At 49.4% G+C, this 17469-nt stretch overlaps 1 protein-coding gene across 1 annotated transcript in view; it reads right to left on the reverse strand.

The window, feature by feature from the left end:
* Window positions 1-14971, reverse strand: part of MYO1D (myosin ID) — a 350574-nt gene extending 335603 nt beyond the window's left edge. Inside the window, 1 exon segment of the mRNA XM_038754744.1 lies at window positions 14743-14971. Coding sequence (XP_038610672.1) covers window positions 14743-14837 — 95 coding nt within the window. The 5' untranslated portion in view covers window positions 14838-14971.
* Between the last annotated feature and the right edge of the window lie 2498 nt (window positions 14972-17469).

Raw genomic sequence — 17469 nt, forward strand, 5'->3', positions numbered from 1 at the left:
ATTCACTCATTCAATCGTATTTATTGAGCGCTTACTGTGTGCACAGCACTGTACTAAGCGCTTGGGAAGTCCTAGTCGGCAACAGATACAGTCCCTACCCTACCGCCAGTCAAAGGGCGGAGGGAAAAAGGTATTTAATCCCTACTTTACAGGCAAGGGAACTGAGGCACAGAGAAGTGAAGTGATTTTCCCAAGATCACACAGCAGGCAAGGGGCAGAGCCAGAATTAGAACCCAGGACCTCCGACGCCCACTAGGCCACACTGCTTCTCAGGTGAACTTTCTGTAATACGAGGTTTTTCAGGAATACAGTCCCTGCAACAGTAAGAAGTGCCATCATTATTATTATTATTATTAAGTGACTACTGGTAGGGACAAATCCTAACAAGGAACATCTCTTACAGTGACCAGACCTAGAGAAGCAGCGTGGCTCAGCGGAAGGAGCCCGGGCTTTGGAGTCAGAGGTCGTGGGTTCGAATCCCAGCTCCACCACAAGTCTGCTGTGTGACCTTGGGCAAGTCACTTCGCTTCTCTGGGCCTCAGTTCCCTCATCTGTAAAAATGGGGATTAAGACTGGGAGCCCCCCGTGGGACAACCTGATCACATTGTATCCCCCCCCCAGCGCTTAGAACAGTGCTTTGCACATAGTAAGCGCTTAACAAATGCCATCATCATCATCATCAATTTGACTAAGAACCAAGCAACATCTGAAGAGGGACTCCGGCTGACTGAAAATCATTCTGCGGATGGACCCCAGTTCTTCCAGAGGACAAGTTTGTTTGTATTTTTACTGCATCAATAATCACAGTTCCGCCAATTGTCAACTGTGAGACCTTGGACAAGTAATAATAATAATAATAATAATAATAATAATAATAATAATAATGGCATTTGTGAAGCGCTTGCTACGTGCAAAGCACTATTCTAGGCACTGGGGGGGATACAAGGTGATCAGGTTGTCCCACGTGGGGCTCACAGTCTTCATCCCCATTTTACAGGTGAGGGAACTGAAGCTCAGAGAAGTTAAGTGCCTTGCCCAAGGTCACACAGCAGACACGTGGCGGGGTTGGGATTAGAACCCACGACCTCTGACTCCCAAGCCCGTGCTCTTTCCACTGAGCCACGCTGCTTCTCGGTGTTTGTTAAGCATTTACTATGTGCCAGGCACTGTACTAAGCGCTGCAGCGTGGCTTAGTGGAAAGAGCCCAGGCTTGGGAGTGAGAGGTCGTGGGTTCTAATCCCGGCTCTGCCACCTGTCATCTTCATCATCATCAATCGTATTTATTGAGCGCTTACTGTGTGCAGAGCGCTGTACTAAGCGCTTGGGAAGTACAAATTGGCAACATATAGAGACAGTCCCTACCCAACAGTGGGTCAGCTGTGTGACCTTGGGCAAGTCACTTCACGTCTCTGGGCCTCAGTTCCCTCATCTGTAAAATGGGGGTGAAGACTGTGAGCCTCACGTGGGCCAACCTGATCACCTTGTATCTACCCCAGCGCTTAGAACAGTGTTTGGCGCAAAGTAAGCGCTTAACGAAATACCATCATTATTCGAGCAAATTGGGTTGGACACAGTCCCTGTCCCACATGGGCTCACGGCCTAGATCCCCATTTTACAGATGAGGTAACTGAGGAATAGAGAAGTGAAGCGACTTGCTCAAGGTCACACAGCAGACAAGTGGCAGAGCTGGGATTCGAACCCATGACCTTCGGGCTCCCAAGCCCGGGCTCTAGCCGCTAGTCCATGCTGCTGACCTGAGTCCTCATTCCGACTCCGCCGCTTGTCTGCCGTGTGACCTAGGGTGAGTCACTTCACTTCTCTGTGCCTCGGTTTCCTCATCTGTAAAATGGGGATGAAGACTGTGCACCCTACGTGGGACAGGGGCTCGGTCCAACCAGATTATCTTGTATTCATTCATTCACTCATTCAATCGTATTTATTGAGCGCTTACTGTGTGCAGAGCACTGGACTAAGCGCTTGGGGAGTCCAAGTCGGCAACAGGTAGAGACGGTCCCTACCCAACAACGGGCTCACAGTCTAGAAGGGGGAGACGGACGACAAAACAAAACATCATCATCATCGATCGTATTTATTAAGCGCTTACTATGTGCAGAGCACTGTACTAAGCGCTTGGGAAGTACAAATTGGCAACATATAGAGACAGTCCCTACCCAACAGTGGGCTCACAGTCTAAAACATATGGACAGGTGTCGAAATCATCAGAACAAATAGAATAAAAGCTCGATGCACATTATTAACAAAATAAATAGAATAGTAAATATGTCCAAGTAAAATAAATAGAGTAATAAATCTGGACAAATATATATACAGGTGCTGTGGGGAGGGGAAGGAGGTAGGGCCCGGGGGGATGGGGAGGAGGAGAGGAAAAAGGGGGCTCAGTCTGGGGTCTATCCCAGCGCTCAGTAGAGTGGCTGGCACATAGTAAGTGCTTAACAAATACCACAAACATTATTAGAAAATGAATTATCATCATTCCAATGAGTTTCGGACCACCTGCTCCCAATCGGAGTGATCCCCCCCATTGTCTCCGAACACGATACGGAACAGAGCTCCTATGGTTTGGAAAGCTATTGTTTTTGTTCCTTCGCTTCAACGACCTCGGGTGTGTAGGGAGAACAGGGATCGTCATCATCATCAATCGTACTTATTGAGCGCTTACTGCGTGCAGAGCACTGTACTGAGCGCTTGGGAAGTACAAATTGGCAACATATAGAGACCAAATATTAGTACGCCCACAGTAAAATCGAAGAGACCTTAGAGGCTCGGCAAGCTCAAAGTGGCTTCCCAGAAAGCAATAATAATAATAATAATGGCATTTATTAAGCGCTATGTGCAAAGCACTGTTCTAAACCAATCATTTTCTCATTATTTTTATTCCTCCATTCAATCGTATTTATTGAGCGCTTACTGTGTGCATAGCTCTGTACTAATCAATCGTATTTATTGAGCGCTTACTATGTGCAGAGCACTGTACTAAGCGCTTGGGAAGTACAAATTGGCAACATATAGAGACAGTCCCTACCCAACAGTGGGCTCACAGTCTAAAATATATGGACAGGTGTCGAAATCATCAGAACAAATAGAATAAAAGCTCGATGCACATCATTGACAAAATAAATAGAATAGTAAATATGTCCAAGTAAAATAAATAGAGTAATAAATCTGGACAAATATATATACAGGTGCTGTGGGGAGGGGAAGGAGGTAGGGCCCGAGGGGATGGGGAGGAGGAGAGGAAAAAGGGGGCTCAGTCTGGGGTCTATCCCAGCGCTCAGTAGAGTGGCTGGCACATAGTAAGTGCTTAACAAATACCACAAATATTATTAGAAAATGAATTATCATCATTCCAATGAGTTTCGGACCACCTGCTCCCAATCGGAGTGATCCCCCCATTGTCTCCGAACACGATACGGAACAGAGCTCCTATGGTTTGGAAAGCTATTGTTTTTCTTCCTTCGTTTCAACGACCTCGGGTGTGTAGGGAGAACAGGGCTCATCATCATCATCGTCATCATCAATCGTATTTATTGAGCGCTTACTGTGTGCAGAGCACTGTACTAAGCGCTTGGGAAGTACAAATTGGCAACATATAGAGAGCAAATATTAGTACGCCCACAGTAAAATCGAAGAGACCTTAGAGTCTTGGCAAGCTCAAAGTGGCTTCCCAGAAAGCAATAATAATAATAATAATAATGGCATTTATTAAGCGCTTACTATGTGCAAAGCACTATTCTAAAGCAATCATTTTCTCATTACTTTTATTCATCCATTCAATCGTATTTATTGAGCGCTTACTGTGTGCAGAGCACTGTACTAATCAATCAATCAATCGTATTTATTGAGCGCTTACTGTGTGCAGAGCACTGTAATCAATCAATCGTATTTATTGAGCGCTTACTGTGTGCAGAGCACTGTACTAAGCGCTTGCGAAGTACAGGTTGGCAACATATAGAGACGGTCCCTACCCAACAGTGGGCTCACAGTCTAGAAGGGGGAGACAGAGAACCTGTACCTGTTTATGATTATGATAGTGGCATTTATTAAGCGCTTACTATGTGCTTACTATATGATTACGCTTACTATGATATGATATGATTGCGCTTACTATATGATTGAAATCAATCAATCGTATTTATTGAGCGCTTAGTGTGTGCAGAGCACTGTACTGATCAATCAATCGTACTGATTGAGCGCTTACTGTGTGCAGAGCACCGTACTAAGCGCTTGGGAAGTCCAAGTTGGCAACATATAGAGACGGTCCCTACCCGACAGCGGGTTCACAGTCTAGAAGGGGGAGACACAGAACATGTACCTGTTTATGATGATGATAGTGGCATTTATTAAGCGCTTACTATGTGCAAAGCACTGTTCTAAGCGCTGGGGAGGTTGCAAGGCGATCAGGTTGTCCTTCAGGGGGCTCACAGTCTTCCTCCCCATTTTACAGATGAGGTAACTGAGGCCCAGAGAAGTGAAGTGACTTGCCCAAAGTCACACAGCTGACAAGGGGCGGAGCCTGGATTTGAACCCATGACCTCTGACTCCAAAGCCCGGGCTCTTTCCACTGAGACACGCTGCTTCCCAGGTACCTGTTTATCATCATTGTCACCATCAATCGCATTTATTGAGCGCTTACTATGTGCAGAGCACTGTACTAAGCGCTTGGGAAGTACAAATTGGCAACATCTAGAGACAGTCCCTACCCAACAGTGGGCTCACAGCCTGCGACAGCCAGGTAGCTAAATTCCTTACAAGAAATACGGTGTTTGCTGCCTAAACTAAAGAGTGCGATAGGTCTTTCCCATTAAGAAATGTTGTTGCCAATTATATGTTGTTGTTCCCATTATATGTTGCCAATTTGTACTTCCCAAGCGCTTAGTACAGTGCTCTGCGCATAGTAAGCGCTCAATAAATACGATTGATGATGATGATGATGATTAAGAAGTTATCCTGCATGAAAAGGACTGCCTTAATACCTACAGCCTCATTCGTTCCCACGGGAAATAAAACCGTCATCCTTCGAAAAAGGAAGCAATCGCCACAAATACTATCCAGGAAGAGTTTCAGAATCCTGCAAACCAGTGAAGGGGGGGAGAAAGATGATTGTTGTAGTGCCTCTATTTATAAATCCTTTCAATCCCTCCAAATGCTTTTTTCCTTTCTTATCATCATCATCAATCGTATTTATTGAGCGCTTCCTATGTGCAGAGCACCGTACTAAGCGCTTGGGAAGTCCAAATTGGCAACATCTAGAGACAGTCCCTACCCAACAGTGGGCTCACAGTCTAAAAGGGGGAGACAGAGAACAAAACCAAACATACTAACAAAATAAAAGAAATATTTTCTTATCCTCACATATCCTTCTCATCCATAAAGGAGGTCTACCCTTTATAATAATAATAATAATAATGGCATTTGTTAAGCGCTTACTACGTGCAGAGCACTGTTCTAAGCGCTGGGGGGGTTACAAGGTGATCAAGTTGTCCCACGGGGGGCTCACAGTCTTAACCCCCATTTTACAGATGAGGTAACAGGCTCAGAGAAGTTAAGCGACTTGCCCAAGGTCACACAGCAGACACGTGGGGAAGTTGGAATTCGAACCCATGACCTCTGACTCCAAAGCCCGTGCTCTTTCCACTGAGCCACGCTGCTCCTCTATGAACTTGAAGTCACAGAGAAACAGGGCGGCCTAGTGGAAAGGACGCGGGGTTGGGGGGGGTCAGTGGACCCGAGTTCAATTCTCAGCCCGTCGCTTGTCTGCTGTGGGGCTTTGGGCGAATCGCTTCACTTCTCTGAGCCTCATTTATCTCATCTATCAAATGGGGATTAAGACTGTAAACTCCCTGTGAGACAGGGACGGTGTCCAACTGATGAGCCCACTGCTGGGTAGGGACTGTCTCTATATGTTGCCAACTTGTACTTCCCAAGCGCTTAGTACAGTGCTCTGCACACAGTAAGCGCTCAATAAATACGATTGATGATGATGATCTAGAAAGCGCTCCTACTCTGTATCGAGCAAACCAATGCCGTGTTTTAGCATTGTTCCGGTACTGTTCATAGTTCCCTGAAATACAATCCTGTTTCTTTTAAATCAAATACGAATTGCTATGAGTTGGCCTCTCAAATTGAAGACCAAATGGCACTTTTTGTACCTGTCAGCCTTTCTGAAGTGATTTTATTAGTTCTGGCCTGATTTTGTTGAGGTTTCTTTCCAGAGAGAGCTGAAAAATAGTGGCTCACCTTTTTAATTCTGATTTCTCCTCCACTGCTCACCTTCCTTCTTCCTTCAATCGTGTTTATTGGGCGCTTACTGTGTGCAGAGCACTGTACTAAGCGCTTGGGAAGTCCAAGTTGGCAACGTATAGAGACGGTGCCTACCCAACAGTGGGCTCACAGTCTAGCTGCATCCTTCCCTGTGGATGCAGCTGGGCCTGTTGCAGATTGGGAATGGTTTTGCTTCCTCTCTTCAAAGGCCTACTGAGAGCTCACCTCCTCCAGGAGGCCTTCCCAGACTGAGCCCCCTCCTTCCTCTCCCCATCCTTCCCCTCCCCATCCCCCCTGCCTTACCTGTATATATGTATATATGTTTGTACATATTCATTACTCTATTTATTTATTTATTTTACTTGTACTAATCATTATTCTCTGGGCCTCAGTTCCCTCATCTGTAAAATGGGGATGAAGCCTGTGAGCCCCCCGTGGGACAACCCGATCACCTTGTAAACTCCCCAGCGCTTAGAACAGTGCTTTGCACATAGTAAGCGCTTAATAAATGCCATCATTATCATTATTATTATATCTATTCTATTTATTTTATTTTGTTAGTATGTTTGGTTTTGTTCTCTGTCTCCCCCTTTTAGACTGTGAGCCCACTGTTGGGTAGGGATTGTCTCTATATGTTGCCAACTTGTACTTCCCAAGCGCTTAGTATAGTGCTGTGCACACAGTAAGTGCTCAATAAATATGATTGATTGATTGATTACCTCCTTCCCCTCCCCACAGCACCTGTATAGATTATGTTTGTACATATTTATTACTCTATTTTACTTGTACATATTTATTCTATTTATTTTATTTTGTTAATATGTTTTGTTTTGTTGTCTGACTCCCCCTTCTAGACTGTGAGCCCGCTGTTGGGGAGGGACCGGCTCTATACGTTGCCAACTTGTACTTCCCAAGCGCTTAGTCCAGTGCTCTGCACACAGTAAGCGCTCAATAAATACGATTGAATGAATGAATGCAGCGTGACCTGAGTGATGGGGCCCCGCCTGGGAGTCAGAAGGTTCTAATCCTGACACTGTCACTTGTCTGTCTTGTGACCTTGGGCGAGCCACTTCACTTCCCCGGGCCTCAGTTACCTCATCTGTAAAATGGGGATTAAGACCGTGAGCCCCATCTGGGACAGGGACTGTATCCAACCTGATTAACTTGTATCTGCCCCAGTGCTTAGTACAGAGCCTGGCACACAGGAAGCACTTAACAAATGCCGTAAAACAAGTCCTGCAGGTTTGCAAAGCCATCTGTAGAACAGAATGCTCATCCTGGCTCTGCTGGATCATAAACTCCCTGAGGACAGGGATCCCATCTACCAAATCGTGGTGCGCCCTCAGCAGCGTCTAGTCCAGTGCTCTGCCCACAGTTAGTGCTCAATAAATAGCCTGGATCGATTGACTGGTAAAACCGGGGTCGGGAAGCAAAAGTGGGGCAGGACTCCCTGAGATCAGTGTTAACCCCAGCCGGATTTGCCCGGGGCTTTTACGGCCAACGGTTCTAATAATAATCATCATCATCATCATCATCAATCGTATTTATTGAGCGCTTACTATGTGCAGAGCACTGTACTAAGCGCTTGGGAAGTACAAATTGGCAACATATAGAGACAGTCCCTACCCAACAGTGGGCTCACAGTCTAAAAAGGGGAGACAGAGAACAAAACCAAACATACTAACAAAATAAAATAAATAGGATAGATATGTACAAGTAAAATAAATAAATAGAGTAATAAATATGTACAAACATATATACATATATACAGGTGCTGTGGGGAAGGGAAGGAGGTAAGATGGGGGGGGATGGAGAGGGGGACGAGGGGGAGAGGAAGGAAGGGGCTCAGTCTGGGAAGGCCTAATAATAATAATAAGAATAAGAATAATAATGGCATGTATTAATCCCTTACTCTGTGCAAAGCACTGTTCTAAGCGCTGGAGAGGTTACAAGGCGATCGGGTTGTCCCACGGGGGGCTCACAGTCTTAATCCCCATTTTACAGATGAGGGAACTGAGGCACAGAGAAGTTCTCTAGCCGATGGATGGAATATTTTCCGCCGAGGGTCCTCAGAGGCACTTAAAAATCGGCAAGCCCGTCTGCCTTGACTGTTTCAGATGGGGATTAAAATGGAAATTGGTTTCAGAGCCTCCATTTGGAGTGGCTCAGCCCCACCCTTCTTCTCCCCGTCCCACTCCATGACCGAGTTCCAAGACTATTTTTACGCGGGGTCATTTGTTTTCCCTGGCGGACGCCACTGGATTTAGCTCCCAAATTGAGCCAGATGTGGGTGGAAGGGAGACGCTTAAAACCTTTATTTTTTTATGGTATTTGTTAGGCGCTTACCCTGCCAGACACTGTACTAAGTGCTGGGATAGACGCAAGGTCATCATCAATCGTATTTATTGAGCGCTTACTGTGTGCAGAGCACTGTACTAAGCGCTTGGGAAGTACAAGTTGGCAACATATAGAGACAGTCCCTACCCAACAGTGGGCTCACAGTCTAAATGAAAAGATCCTCGTGACAGAGATCTATAAAGTCAGTTGTTGGCCTCACACTCTATACTCTATATTACTCTATATTTATTTATTTATTTATTTTACTTGTACATATCTATCCTATTTTATTTTGTTAGTATGTTTGGTTTTGTTCTCTGTCTCCCCCTTTTAGACTGTGAGCCCGCTGTTGGGTAGGGACTGTCTCTATATGTTGCCAATTTGTACTTCCCAAGCGCTTAGTACAGTGCTCTGCACATAGTAAGCGCTCAATAAATACGATTGATGATGATCATGGTAACCCACTCTGAACAAATCCCTCTGATCATTCCAAAACTGAGACTTTCCAGTTCATCTCTTCTGATCCTTCTCCCGATTGAGGGTTTAGGAGAGAGTTTTCTCTTCTAGGCTATCAAAAGCCGAGATGAGTGACCTTCGGGGCGTGCCGTGAACCATATTTTTCTTTTTATGGTACTTGTTAAGTGCTTACTACTGCCAGGCACTGTTCTAATCACTGGGGAAGATACAAAGTAATCAGGTCGGGCACAGTCCACGTCCCATCTGGGGCTCACAGTCTTCAATCCCATTTTACAGAGGAGGGAACTGAGGTCCAGAGAGGTGAAGCGACTTGCCCGAAGTCCCACAGCAGACGAGCGGCAGAGCCGGAATTAGAACCCAGGTCCTTCCGGCTCCCAGGCCCGTGACCTGGTCACTAGGCCAGGCTGCTGATTTTTCATAATCAGGCTCTTGCCCGATATATGTCTGTACATCTTTATTACTCCATTTATTTATTTTACTTGTACACATCTATTCTATTTATTTTATTTTGTTAGTATGTTTGGTTTCGTTCTTTGTCTCCCCCTTTTAGACTGTGAGCCCACTGTTGGGTAGGGACTGTCTCTATGGGTTGCCAACTTGTATTCCCAAGCGCTTAGTACAGTGCTCTGCACACAGTAAGCGCTCAATAAATACGATTGATTGATTGATTGACAAGCTCTTAACATTTGTTCAGGCTGAACCCTGGCCTAAGGGGAATGTTCAGAACAAGGGGTTACTTGGAAAACAAGATTAGCATTAATTACACCTGTTATATCCCCATAGGTCCAGGAGCATAAGGTTTACAAGTGGTTAAATCAATTTGATTGTAACACCCATCTTGTGCTATATCCTGGATTGGGGATCTGAAGAATCAGGAGAGCCAATATCAATCAATCAATCAATTGTATTTATTGAGCGCTTACTGTGTGCAAAGCACTGTACTAAGCGCTTGGGAAGTACAAGTTGGCAACATACAGAGACAGTCCCTACCCAACAGTGGGCTCACAGTCTAAAAGGGGGAGACAGAGAACAAAACCAAACATACTAACAAAATAAAATAAATAGAATAGATATGAACAAGTAAAATAAATAAATAAATAAATAAATAGAGTAATAAATATGTACAAACATATATACATATATACAGGTGCTGTGGGGAAGGGAAGGAGGTAAGATGGGGGGATGGAGAGGGGGATGAGGGGGAGAGGAAGGAAGGGGCTCAGTCTGGGAAATATGTCCCCCCAAAGACTTTGATAAAAAAGCAGTGTTGTTGCAGCAAGTAGCACGGCCTAGTGATAGAGTCCAGGCCTGGGAATCAGAAGGACCTGAGTTCTAATCCCTGCTCCGCCACCTGTCTGCTGTGTGACCTCGGGCAAAGCACTTCACTTCTCTGGGCCTCGGTTACTCATCTGTAAAATGGCGATCAAGACTGTGAGCCCCATGTGGGGCAGGGGCTGCGTCTACCCTGCGTCTCAGTGGAAAGAGCCCGGGCTTTGGAGTCAGAGGTCATGGGTTCAAATCCCAGCTCTGCCAATTGTCAGCTGTGTGACTTTGGGCAAGTCACTTAACTTCTCTGGGCCTCAGTGACCTCATCTGTAAAATGGGGATGAAGACTGTGAGCCCCCCGTGGGACAACCTGATCACCTTGTAACCTCCCCAGCGCTTAGAACAGTGCTTTGCACATAGTAAGCGCTTAATAAATGCCATTATTATTATTATGAATGAACAAATACGAAAATTGTTATTATTAATCACCATTTATTATTATTATTACCCTGATGAACTTGGATCCACCTCAGTGCTTACAGTAGTGCTTGGCACCTAGTAAGTGCTTAACAAGCCGCGTGGCTCAGTGGAAACAGCCCGGACTTGGGAGTCAGAGGTCATGGATTCAAATCCCTGCTCCGCCACTTGTCAGCTGTGTGACCTTGGGCAAGCCCTTTTACTTCTCTCTGCCTCAGTTCCCTCATCTGTAAAATGGGGGTGAAGACTGTGAGCCCCACGTGGGACAATCTGATCACCTTGTATCCCACAGCGCTTTGCATATAGTAAATGCTTAACAAATACCATCATCATCATTATTATTAACAAGTACCATAATTATTTTCCCCCTGTAAACTCATTGTGGGCACAACCTGATCACCTTGTAACCTCCCCAGCTCTTCGAACAGTGCTTTGCACATAATAAGTGCTTAATAATGATAATAATATTTCCCAAGCGCTTAGTACAGTGCTCTGCACACAGTAAGCGCTCAATAAATATGATTGATTGATTAATAAAATGCCATTATTATTATATTATTATTCCATCATGCTTATTGAGCAACTACTGTGTGCAAATCACTGTACTAAAAGCTTGGGAGAGTACAATACAACGATAGACAGACACGTTCCCTGCTCGCAATCCAGCGGCAGGGAATGTGTCTGTTATATTTTACTCTCCCAAGCGCTTAGTACATTACTCTGTACACAGCGCTCAATAAATATGATTAATTGACACGAGAGGTTGCAGCAGACATGGCAATTTCTAAACCCTAGACCATACTTTCCAAATCCCACGAGCCTCTACTGATCACTACCTAGCTATCTGCTCTCATCTTCTAAGAGTTAAGTTTTTAAAGTAGCAATTTGGTTAATACCCCCATTTTCATTGAGATTGTTACAAAGTTGAGACTGGAGTTTGAGTAGCAATATACAGCAGATCAGACTGTTGCACCAATTCACGTAGTAGTGTGTATGACTGTTCACTTGGTACAATGCTCAATGCACAGCATTTTTATTTTTTTATTTATTTTATTTCATTTATTTTATTTTGGGAGAGCACAATAAAAATAACACATTCCCTGTATCCAAGGCACTCACAGTATAACTCATATTTGAATTTTCCAAACTTGCCCTACAATGGCTTGATGTTTCACTCGACTTGTCAGCTGTGTGATCTTGGGCAAGCCACTTTACTTCTCTGTGCCTCAGTTACCTCATCTGTAAAATGGGGATTAAGACTGTGAGCCCCCCGTGGGACAACCTGATCACCTTGTATTCCCCCCAGCGCTTAGAACAGTGCTTTGCACATAGTAAGCGCTAAAAAAAGGGAAGTATTTGCCACAGACTGTTCAATCTCAACACGACAAAGAGGCAGGACAGCGAGAATTCCAAATCTTAGAATTCCAACATTTTGAAAGTGTTCAATATAAAATGCCCCATTCAAAATGTGATAATCCCATCTGGGATGAAACTCTATGAAAAAAAAAAGTATTATTCCACTAGTGAAAATAGAGTTTGGGAAACGGTACTGATAGAGTTATATAGGGCAAAGGAAAGTCAGAATTTCTTCTCCAAAAAGAAAAAAGATACAAGTGCTCAGTAAAATACAACTGATGCGTTTACTGTGTGAAAAGCACACTGCAAGGTGGTGGTCAAAATACCTGCCCTCAAGGAGTTTAAAATCTAGCGTTCTAGACGGAAAAGCGTTCCAGCCTACGTTTCCTTTTTTAAAAGTAGACAGGACAAAACCGATCTGGGCTGAAGAAGAGCAAACAAGTTTTCGGGGAGGGCGTCGTCTCGTAAAATATTAAATAAATCCTTTGTAGCCAGTATGTGGGAGCCCTTTGGACTCGAGCAGCGTGGCTTTGTGGGAAGAGCACAGGCTTGGGAGTCAGAGGACCTGGGTTCCAATCCCGGCTCTGCCACCTGCCTGCCCAAGGGACCTTGGTGGGCCAGTCACTTCGCTTCTCCGGGCCTCGGTTTCCTCTTCTGTAAAGTGGAGCTACAGTACCTGTTCTCAACTTGAGAGCCCCACGTGAAATAGGGACTGTGTCCAACCTGACGAACTCGTACCAACCCTGATGATCGTAACATTGTAAGCATGTAAATACCTCGATTATTATCGTCACTATCATTATTGTTAATAACATTTTTATGCAATTAGCCCCTCTTGACCCCAGCAAGTGCAGTATCCCCTGTCACCTCCAGGAACCGGTCTGGGACGTCCGAGAAGATTGTAGGGGGAAAGAAGGAAGAGATATATGGAGGGAAAGACTAAATTCTGAATTCCTTATGGGTGGGGTTCCTGTCAACCAACTCTACTCCACTGTGTTTTCCGAAACACTTAATAATACAGGGCTCTGCACGCAAGCATTCGATAAGTATCATGGATGGATTGATTGATAGAGGGAGCGCAGGAGAGGAACTAGAGGGGAGGAAGAAGAGAGACTAGAGGGAGGGAAGAAGGGAAAGACAGGAGGGAAGGAGGGAGGGAAGGACAGGGAGAGAGACAGGGAGGGAAGGACGGGGGGGGGGGAGAGGGGGAGGGAAGGGAAGGGAGAGGGGGAGGGAAGGAGGGACGGAGGGGGAGGGAGGGAAGGTTTGGAAGAGAGGAAGGGAAGGACAGGGAGAGAGGGAGGGAAGGAAGGACAGAGAGGGAGGGAGGAAAGGAGGGAATGTTTGGGAGAGAGGAAAGGCAGGACAGGGAGAGAGGAAAGGCAGGACAGGGAGAGAGGAAGGGAGGGACAGGGAGAGAGGAAGGGAGGGACAGGGAGAGAGGAAGGGAGGGAAGGATAGGGAGAGAAGGGAGGGAGGGAAGGATAGCGAGAGAAGGGAGGGAGGGAAGGATAGGGAGAGAAGGGAGGGAAGGGGGAGGGAAGGACAGGGAGAGAAGAAGGGGGGACAGAGAGGGAGGGAAGGTTTGGGAGACAGGAAGAGGAAAGACGGAGAGAGGAAGGGAAAGACAGGGAGAGAGGAAGGGAAAGACAGGGAGAGAGGAAGGGAAAGACAGGGAGAGAGGAAGGGAAAGACAGGGAGGGAGGAAGGGAAAGACAGGGAGAGAGGAAGGGAAAGACGGGGAGAGAGGAAGGGAGGAAAGGATAGGGAGAGAAAAAGTGAGGGAAGGGGGGAGGGAAGGATAGGGAGAGAAGAAGGGAGGGAAGAGGGAGGGAAGGACACGGAGAGAAGACGGGAGGGAAGGCGGGAAGCACAGAGAGAGAGGGAGGGAAGGAGGGACAAGGAGAGAGGGAAGTCCGGGCGGTAGGCATACCACCTGGAAGCCTTCGGGCCAGGGAGCTGAATGACCTGTTGGGCGATGACAGGGAACGAAGCGTGACAGCGCCCTGGGAGGCCAGTGCCCCCTCCCCCTACACACATACACACCCCCACACATCCCCATCGCAGGGCAGGGCTGTGCCCCCCCCCTGCCGCCCCCCCAGGGTGGCAGCATCCTAGGAGGGCTGTGCCGCCCCCCCCCCCCCAACCCCGGGCACACCTAGGGTTCAGTGGAAAGAGCCCGGGCCTGGGAGTCGGAGGTCGTGGGTTCAAATCCCAGCTCCACCACTTGTCAGCTGGGTGACCTTGGGCAAGTCACTTCACTTCTCGGGGCCTCAGTTCCCTCATCCGTCAAATGGGGATGAAGACTGTGGGCCCCACATGGGCCCACCTGATCACCTTGTATCCACCCCGGCGCTTTGCACATAGTAAGGGCTTAACAAATGCCATCATTATTATTATTGTTATTATTAGGGCCACACCTACCCACCCGGAGCTGGGCTCCCCGGGCAGGGCAGGGCCGGGCCGGAGAGGTTTTTTTGAGGAATGCCGTTCTCCCGGCTGGAGTCGGGGATGAGGGGGGATGAAGGGGAGGCGGTGGGAGGGTACCTGAGCTTCAGGTTGGCCATGAAGTCCGTCATGGTGACGGCGTCCAGGAGTACGAAGTCCGCCTTGCCGAACTCCAGGCTCTCCTGCTCTGCCATGGCAACGCCCAGCTGGGGGTCCGGGGGGTCCTGGGGGTCCTGGGGTCCGCTGGGCCTGGAGGGGACCTGACTGCCACCGGCCTCTCAGGACCAGGAGGCTGGGAGGCCCGGCCTCCGAGGACCAGACTAGGAGGAGGAGGAGGAGGAGGAAGCTGTGAGAAGGAGGAGGAGGAAGAGGCTGGGAAGAGCCGCCTCGGAGGAGGAGGCTTTGAGGAAGAGGAGGAGGCTGGGAGGAGGAGCAGCCTCTGGGGAGGAGGCTGCGAGAAGCAGGCTGGGAGGAGGAGGCTGCGAGGACCAGGCCTCTGAGGAGGAGGCTGTGAGGAGGAGGAGGAGGCTGTGAGGAAGAGGGGGAGGAGGCTGTGAGGAAGAGGGGGAGGAGGCTGCGAGGAAGAGGAAGAGGAGGCTGTGAGGAAGAGGGGGAGGAGGCTGCGAGGTAGAGGAAGAGGAGGCTGTGAGGAGCAGGCTCTGAGGAGGAGGCTGCGAGGACCAGGCCTCTGGGGAGGAGGCTGGGTAGAGGAGGAGGAGGCTGCGAGGAAGAGGAGGCTGGGAGGAGGAGGCTGGGAGGACCAGGCCTCTGAGGAGGAGGCTGTGAAGAGGAGGAGGAGGCTGCGAGGAAGAGGAGGCTGTGAGAACTAGGCTGGGAGGAGGAGGCTGCGAGGACCAGGCCTCTGACGAGGAGGCTAGGAAGAGGAGGAGGAGGCTGTGAGGAGGAGGAGGCTGTGAGGACCAGGCCTCTGAGGAGGAGGCTGTGAAGAGGAGGAGGAGGCTGTGAGGAAGAGGAGGTTGTGAGAACTAGGCTGGGAGGAGGAGGCTGCGAGGACCAGGCCTCTGACGAGGAGGCTAGGAAGAGGAGGAGGAGGCTGCGAGGAAGAGGAGGCTGTGAGAATTAGGCTGGGAGGAGGAGGCTGTGAGGACCAGGCCTCTGAGGAGGAGGCTGTGAAGAGGAGGAGGAGGCTGCGAGGAAGAGGAGGCTGTGAGAATTAGGCTGGGAGGAGGAGGCTGTGAGCACTAGGCCTCTGAGGAGGAGGCTGTGAAGAGGAGGAGGAGGCTGTGAGGCGCAGACTGTGAGGAGGAGGCCGGGAGGAAGAGGAGGAGGAGGCTGCGAGAAGGAGGCTGTAAGGAAGAGGAGACTCTGAAGAGGAGGAGGCTATGAGGAGGAGGCTGTGAAGAGGAGGAGGAGGCTGTGAGGCGCAGGCTGGGAGGAGGAGGCTGGGAGGAAGAGGAGGAGGAGGCTGCGAGAAGGAGGCTGTAAGGAAGAGGAGACTCTGAAGAGGAGGAGGCTATGAGGAGGAGGAGCAGAAGGAGGCTGTGAGGAGGAGCAGGCTCTGAGGAGGAGGCTGTGAGGAAGAGGAGGAGGAGGCTGTGAGAAGCAGGCTGGGAGGAGGAGGCTGGGAGGAGGAGGAGACTCTGAAGAGGAGGAGGCTATGAGGAGGAGGAGGAGGATGTGAGGAGGAGCAGGCTCTGAGGAGGAGGAGGAGGCAGTGAGGAGCAGGCTGTGGGGGATAGGAGGTTGTGAGGAGTGGCCTCTGAGGAGGAGGAGGCTGTGAGGAGCGGCCTCTGAGGAGGAGGAGGAGGCTGCGAGGAGCGGCCTCTGAGGAGGAGGAGGCTGCGAGGAGCGGCCTCTGAGGAGGAGGAGGCTGCGAGGAGGACCAGGCTCTGAGGAGGAGGAGGAGCAGGCTGGGAGGAGAAGACTGCGAGGACCAGGCTGTGAGGTCCGGCCTCGGAGGAGGAGGAGCAGGCTGCGAGGACCAGGCTCTGAAGGGGAGGCTGCGAGGTCCGGCCTCTGAAGAGCAGCCTGTGAGAAGGAGGAGGCTGTGAGGACCAGGCCTCTGAGGAGGAGGAGGAGGAGGAGGCGGCTCTGGGGAGGCTCTGAGGAGGAGGAGGCTGCGAGGACCTGGCTCGGAGGAGGAGGCTGTGAGGACCTGGCTCGGAGGAGGAGGAGGAGGAGGCTGTGAGGAGGAGGAAGAGGCTGCGAGGACCCGCCTCTCAGGGGACTGGCCTCCGAGGAGGAGGACGAGGAGGAGGCTGCGAGGACCAGCCTCTGAGGAGCAGACTCTGAGGAGGAGGAGGAGGAGGCTGCGAGGACCAGGCTCTGAGGAGGAGGGGGAGGCTGTGAGAAGGAGCAGCTGCGAGGAGCAGGAGGAGGCTGTGAGGAGGAGGAGGCTGTGAGGACCAAGCTCTGAGGAGGAGGAGGCTGTGAAGAGCAGGCTCTGAGGAGGATGGAGGAGGAGGAGGCTGTGAGGAGGAGGAGGCTGCGAAGAGCCTCTGAGGAGCAGGAGGAGGCTGTGAGGTGGAGGAGGCTGCGAGGACCAGGCTCTGAGGAGAAGGAGGAGGCTGTGAAGAGCAGGCTCTGGGGAGGAGGAAGAGGAGGCTGAGAGGTCTGGCCTCTGAGGAGGAGGAGGAGGCTGTGAAGAGCAGGCTCTGGGGAGGAGGAAGAGGAGGCTGCGAGGTCCGGCCTCTGAGGAGGAGGCTGCGAAGTCCGGCCTCTGAGGAGGAGGCTGCAAAGAGGAGGAAGAGGAGGAGGAGGAGGCTGCGAGGACCAGGCTTGGAGGAGAAGGAGGCTGTGAGGACCAGGCTCTGAGGAGCAGGAGGAGGAGGCTGTGAAGAGCAGGCTCTGAGGTGGAGGCTGAGG

This window comes from Tachyglossus aculeatus, chromosome 11 (genome assembly GCF_015852505.1).
Source record: "Tachyglossus aculeatus isolate mTacAcu1 chromosome 11, mTacAcu1.pri, whole genome shotgun sequence".
Taxonomy (NCBI): domain Eukaryota; kingdom Metazoa; phylum Chordata; class Mammalia; order Monotremata; family Tachyglossidae; genus Tachyglossus; species Tachyglossus aculeatus.